The sequence below is a fragment of the Engystomops pustulosus genome, chromosome 9 (assembly GCF_040894005.1).
Source record: "Engystomops pustulosus chromosome 9, aEngPut4.maternal, whole genome shotgun sequence".
Classification (NCBI taxonomy): Eukaryota; Metazoa; Chordata; class Amphibia; order Anura; family Leptodactylidae; genus Engystomops; species Engystomops pustulosus.
This window is the reverse complement of record NC_092419.1, coordinates 77,048,572-77,055,421: the sequence shown is the minus strand read 5'-3', so window position 1 is coordinate 77,055,421 and position 6,850 is coordinate 77,048,572. Positions and strand designations below refer to the sequence as shown.

At 42.5% G+C, this 6,850-nt stretch overlaps 1 protein-coding gene across 5 annotated transcripts in view; it reads right to left on the bottom strand.

Annotated features, from left to right (window-relative positions):
• Positions 1 to 236: 236 nt before the first annotated feature.
• The window catches only part of MED12 (mediator complex subunit 12), a 44,048-nt gene continuing 37,434 nt past the window's right edge, over positions 237 to 6,850 (bottom strand). For 4 of the 5 annotated variants that reach the window (XM_072124965.1, XM_072124963.1, XM_072124967.1 and 1 more), the window contains exons 40-44: positions 6,559 to 6,782; positions 6,329 to 6,473; positions 6,065 to 6,232; positions 2,553 to 2,634; positions 237 to 2,346 (exon numbers count right to left, since the gene is read on the bottom strand). In XM_072124965.1, the coding sequence (XP_071981066.1) occupies positions 2,303 to 2,346; positions 2,553 to 2,634; positions 6,065 to 6,232; positions 6,329 to 6,473; positions 6,559 to 6,782 (663 nt within the window). In that variant the 3' untranslated portion in view covers positions 237 to 2,302. The remainder of the gene's footprint in view (positions 2,347 to 2,552; positions 2,635 to 6,064; positions 6,233 to 6,328; positions 6,474 to 6,558; positions 6,783 to 6,850) is intronic. The other variant, XM_072124964.1, reaches the window with a different exon arrangement.

Genomic DNA, 6,850 nt, shown 5'->3' with positions numbered 1-6,850 from the left:
CCAAATTCATAACTCACTATGACACAGTGAGCTCTGGAAGGGCTGGAAGTCTACTCTACTGCTCTCCCAGTTTCAATCGATGTCACTGCTTCATAACACACTATGCTGCAGAGTTCCATTGACATAGCCATGGTTGGGAAACAGCCCAGGTTTCATTTTACTAAACAAGTTAATGTGACTAGAGTCCCAGCTCCAAAAACAATCCACAATAATCTGTGAAAAGTCATTTTTATTAAAAAAAAAATAGGTACAAACCAGCATGTTATGACATTTTAGCATTCCAAATCGCGCTTCAGAATAATTCCTTATACTAATTAGCCATGAATAAGGAGTTATTTAGAAACATGTATGCCGTGCGAATGCTACACATGTCATAGCATGTTGGTTTGTAACTATTTTTTAGATCTCTCAATAAAAATAGACTTAATAACCGTGGATCGTTATTGGACCCGGAACTCTGCTTGAAGCACAGTACTCAATACGGAAAGTCAAAGCCCGATCTGTTCTCAGAGATTCATTGGATCGGAACAGGAAAGTAACATAAACCAATTGTCAGTAATCTTTGTATGCTAGTATGTGCAGAAGTACACATTGAATAAAAGTTGAGCAAATGATTGTTACATGTTGCTCATTTTAGACCATATTCATCAGATCTGTGCAGGCATGTTGCCAAAGTACCTCAGTGCTCTGGAGTCACAGGCTGTTACACTGTCTTCCCCTCCCACTCTGATGCCTCAGGACTTCCCCTCCCCCAGTCTGATACAATCTCAGCAGCAGAGGAAGTTTCAGCACATGAGGGTAGTACTTCTTGCGCACCAACAGCCTGTGAAACTGCAGAACGGAAGGGCTCTGGTAACACCCATCACAGCCCTTCAGGTACATCATTTTAAAAGGTAGATTTTAGAAGGATGGAGGCCATGGATAGCAAATATAAGAAAATTACTGCAGGTATGGTGCCTACATCTATGAGTAAGTGTTCCTGGTTTATCATGCTTGATTTTTATGGTAGATTTCCTTTAATTTATTTGATAATGAGCTGAAAACAGCACATCGGCTGCTGAAGCTTTCATTTGGCTGTTATTTTGTGGTGGAACAGACAAGTCGGAGGGAAACAAACCAAACCTTCTTATCCAATGTTACCCTTTTCCTACCGTTTTCATTCACTTCCAACCTCAAGTACATAGTGAATGCTAATATAGTAGCCAGCATGTAAAGCAGCCCCACGTGATAATCATTTCACTGCCATGGTTTACAATCAAGTTCTTCTGCCGATAATGCATTTGATAAACTAGCATGGTACCACGGATGCAAACAGCTGCCTTGCATGCATATATACCTTGATGTTCAGAGGAAAACTTTAGTCCTGCCTTTATGGTCCTTCTAGACCTCCCATGTACATCTACTACCTATTGTGTAGATTTATGCTTTATAAAATCAAATAGTTAAAAGATAAACGTGGGACAAGTAATTTATGGTAGTGATATGCCTATATCATACTTTATGGAAATTATAAGCAACACTCATTAATGCAAATTTATCATTCATCAGGTATCTGATGCCAGTTTATCAGTAAGTGTTTGGAGTTCTCCTGGTATATTTTTACATCAGCTTCATTATATTGATTGAGAAAGCTTGGTTTTAATTTCACACATTGAAATACTAATTTTCCTCTTTGTGTGTTAGTTTGTTTTGCACCACTTCGGATGATTGTGATGGCTGTAGGAGGGGACGAACAAGAACAGCGATTTTCAAGGAAAATAGGCACATGCACAAAATCCAAATGTCATGTGCACAAATACACCAAGCCAAAATACTGAGGAAAGTGAAAAAAAAAATCATCATAAATGCTATTAAAATCCCAAACACGCCCCCCCTTACTGGAAAAATCTATATAGATCAAATGGATGCCACTCATTTGGAGTATTTTAAGGGTCTCTAATTACTTAGGAACAGGGAAAGAACAAAGGAAGTATCTATAACCATGTTCATACACGTGCCTGAGATCAGGTTGCCATATAAATAGGTTAGAAAATGACAATTTCATCATTTGATTATCAAAATAATAAAAACTTTTTTTCTGAAAGGTAAAAGGTCCACAAGACTTAAAAGCCCTTGCTCTCAACTTAAGGGATCCATGTAACATTCTGGTTCCCCGGCATTATACAAGAGTCCAGGTTTTCTAATTCTGTGCATCCCAACACCTGGTAATTGACTTCACCACAGTCCAGTAACACTTTTATTCGGTCTTCTGTATCCGGAGGGATCCCTAACAGAACCATCACCCATAGGCGCAAGCCATGTATCAGAAACGACCAAACGGATTGGAAGCTTGCTGTGGCTGTGTGTCTAGAAAGAGAACAAGAAGATTAGATACTTTGTACCTGCAGGCTCCGGCACAGGAAGGGGAAAAGTAAAGCACAAAGTGCTGCACACACTGGGAGATTTTATTGTTGTAGAGTAGTTAAGTGAACATACATTATTTATGGAACAGCAAGATATATAGAGAGAAGTCAAGGTTAAATTGAACAAGCACTCATACAGGGAATACTCACTGGATAACTGCTGTTGTAGTTGTCGTACAAGAGCTGCTGTCTGTTGCTGCTGCTGAGTTTGTTGCAGACCTTGTCTCTGAAACTAAGAGTAAAGCATGAAAGATCTGTTACAAATATGAATGCAACAGGAAGGAACTTTATCAAAAGTAAGAAATGATTCCATGAATAATGTCTGTGGACTTGTCTGGAATTAAATGGGGTAAACACACTGGCGCAATTAGAGTACGAGTGAATATGGCGTTATGGACTGCCTTTGCTGGTAATGACAGTATGCCCTTATACTGACACTATAACCATGGTTATATTCATTAAGTGACTAATATGAATTACCTGTGCTGGCTATTAATAATCTACTATGTGGAAAGAAAATCACGCGGAATATGACGATATTAGCACTAATCTGGGTTGGATGTTATTCAGATGTTGCTCCTTTCTCGTGTCTCAGCGGTGTTGCGCATAGAGGGGATTCTTCCGGTTAGTGCCAAGACATCGCTGCTACATCAAGTGATGCTTAGAAGCTTGGATAAATCAAAACCAAGTTAAGATCTTCTCAAATACTAGTCTTTGCTTAATGGTTTTTCCTGAAGCAGCTACCATGAAGAAGCCTCAGCCGGCGGCTTCACTGGCAATGTCGGAGGTACCTGTGACGTCATTTTTTTGGTACGGGGAGTTGGATGGAGCAAGAATCACTGCCACCTAAAGCGTTTTCGCGAGCTTCGGCTCTCTTCCTCAGGGTTGGGTACATGATCCTGTTTCTGTGCTATATAAAGACTCCGCAGTGCGGTAATTCTGATTCCATACAGGATTATTCACATTGGTTTTGATGGTCTTTCCTACTTTAGTTTAAACTAAGCTGACATTCTTAACTTAGTTTTGACTTATCCAAGTTTCTGAGCATCACTTGATGTAGCAGCGATGTCTTGGAACTAACCAGAAGGATTCCCTCTACACGCAACAATAACGCCGCCGAGACACGAGGAAGGAGCAACATCTGAATAACATCCAACCCAGGGGTTTCCTATTAAGCTCATTTATAAAAACTGGGCTGACAAATGTTAGAACAGGAGACGGCAAGTCCCCCCTGTGCTGCAAAGTATTTTCGGAATCAGCCATAGAAATCAATAATGGCGGATGTCCCATCAAGTCCACTGTGATCATTCATTATCCAAATGCAGCGATGGGGAACGGAGTGCCCATACTGCAAACCAAAAACCACTTATTCATCGCAATGTACAAACAAAGGAATTTAATTTGTATCGGCCTCTTGAGGAAACCAACACATTTGAAGGAAGGCACCAACCCAGAGACCATGTCTAAAGCAGTCTCTATGCACCGGCATGTGGGTTAAGTCGCACGGGATTCCCTGGTGCTCTAAGAGGACTTTAACTTGTCTCTGAATTTGCTCCTTGACAACTCCTCAGGGCGCCCCTCCATATCATGCAACAAAATCATTCAGCTTCAGAAAGTGTTGCATTATATGCAACCGTGTGACATCTGGTGCCAGAAGCATCCTGACAGAAGTGACTACACTTACTTTTCTCCCCCTCACAGTGTCTACAGTCATACTGACTATATCCTGATGGGCCACAGACTCTTCTATCATAGTTTTGTCTCAATTTACCTCTCTGACCATGCTCCTATCTTTTGCTCTATCTTGCTGCACTCCACAACCCAGCGCTCACAGACAAACCGCATTACATAACATTATATGAGATTTTTCGCATTCTCATGCCATGATCTTCTACTCCACCCCTTATAGATAGGATACATCAAAGGGCATACCCGGGGTGCACTTATAAAAACATAGTGCTTTGCATTAAGAAAAAAGTAGTCCCAAATTCCAGGCCCTTCTGGCCTTCCCTACAACAGCTGGAAGCCAAGCACAAGCAATCTCGCCAAGAGGAGACCTTACGTGAGCTCACGCAGATCTGCAATAATCTGCAAGCCCACCTTGAGATAGGTCAGAGGAGACATCAGCTCTGTGCATGTTCCTTTTATGAATAAAGCAACAAACCTGGCACTATGATGACTAGAGTGCTGCGCGACAGAATATCCTAATCTTATACCCTGCCTATGAAGAACTCTGATGGGGTCCAGGTTCACAAGATGGAGGAAATGGCATCCGCCTTCCATGAGTCCTGTAGTGTTCTTTATAACTTACACCCCACCACCTTCCTCCAACCATAGCTGGGGATTTACAAGGCTACTTGGATAGAATAGCACTACCTCCTCTACCCGTGCATAGCTAAGGTGAAGCCATCTGGGGAGAGCCTGGCCTGGAGTCCCCTTTAACAAGCTCTTGTTAGAGGGTTTATTCCCCCCATTTATTAGCAACTTTCAATGCAATTTCGGGAAGTACCCACTCCTGTCCACATGTTCCTTCCTGCCCAAATAACAGTCATTTCCAAAAAAGGGAAAGACTCACAGCTTTGCCCCAGCCATCGGCCCATTTCCATTATTAACTCTGACGCTAATATCTTTGCCAAGCTTTTATCTAATCGCCTGGCTCGTCTCCTGGGAACCCTAATCCATCATGACAAAGTGGGGTTTGCCCCAACTAGGGAAGCTAGAGACGACACCCTGAAAACATTTTCCCTTATCCATCATGCACAGTGGTCTAACCAACCTTTCGTGCTGCTTTCTATAGATGCAGAATAAGCATTTGATCATATGGCCTGGGACCATTTGGGTTTGGGCATGATTTTCCAAGATTAAAGCTCTTTACCACAATCCAGCTGCACAGAATAGTGTAAATGGATTCCTTTCCAACCCCTTCTTTATCCACAACAGAACCAGGCAGGACTCAAACACCACAGGGATTTAACTGAATTCGAAAAACCTGCTACACCCACCCGCACTCTCTCTTATTTATCTATGCACTGTTTTTAGATAACTGGGCTCGAACCCCCCCCCCCCCCCAACCCTTTCAGAAGTCACCTAAATTTGACTCCTTCATTTAATGGCAGTGGACCTGAGAGTACTACCTTACACCCCGACACACGTTACTTTTTAGTACCTCACTAGTCATTCTGCATCATGTACTTTTTGCCCAATGTTTTCTTTGTTGTTGATGTTAAGACTTATTGTCACTAAGTCACAGTGATTGCAATTCCTTTTGATTTGACATTCAATAAAGCTCTTTTGAAAGATTAAAAAAAGGAAGGCGGCAAATTTGGGGTATTATTGTAGCTTCTCTCCTGAATCCCTCTGTACAGAAAGAATTTTAGGATCTGCAGAAAGGCCTCCAAAGATAATTTGGCCCTGTCCACGCCTTCTCACTCATCCCGCAGTCCCAAGAAGATAAAGATGTGTCACTTTAACATAGCGCTGAGAGCATCATCTTTTATGATGCCCAAGACTGCAGGAAGATTGGTGAACTCTTCTGGAGCGATGATCTGGGTTCCCCCACAGAGGGTTCTGAGTGCCACTTCTGGCACCCATGCCACCACTGTCCTAAGGTTAGAAAATACATATATTTATAGATAAATAAATGGAACATAAGGTTAACATACCATAGGTTGCTGTGGTGCCAGTGTTTGCATGGTAAGTCCCGGGGGCTGTCCTTGTGTCTGGGCCTGTGGTACTGCTGCTACCTGCTGGGGAGGTTGGGGTTGAGGTGGAGCCTGGGGCTGTGGAGGTGCCTGAGCTTGCTGCTGCTGCTGCTGTTGTTGCTGCTGCTGCTAATAGAGTAAGAAGGACATGTGACATACTAGGACTCTAAACTCTTTGCAGAAAACATTGATCGTTTTTGTTCCTCTCATGTTTTCTGCACTTACTCTTAACATTTGCTGTCTCAGATACTGCTGTTGCTGCTGGTCTGGCAACATCTGAGTCGGCCGTATTGCACCAGGAACATTCTGTGCCGTCATATGACCCATGCCAGCCATCATGCCAGCTTGTTGCATTTGTTGGTGTGGGAATCTGGTGGCGGAAAGAAAAAACTGGTTAAAACAAAGATAAAGGGTAAAAATAACTCAACCTACATGAAATTAGGAAACTCAAATACCTCTGTCCTGTTTGGGGATTATGACTGTAACCAGATGCTTGCTGATGGACGTAACCACTTGGCCTCTGTGGCATCTGACGCACAGTTTCAAGGATTGTTCCCCCAGGGGGTGGAAGAGTACCGGGATAGGACTGTGTGTTGTATGCAGACTGCACCAAACCACCAGTCTGTGATGGAGGGGGATGCTGTTGCATCGGCACATGGGAAGTGTATGTTGTATAACCCTAAAACAAAATGAGAAAAAAAATGTTTTATAAAGTCATGTAGCTGAGAAAGACAAGTAAGGGCTCAA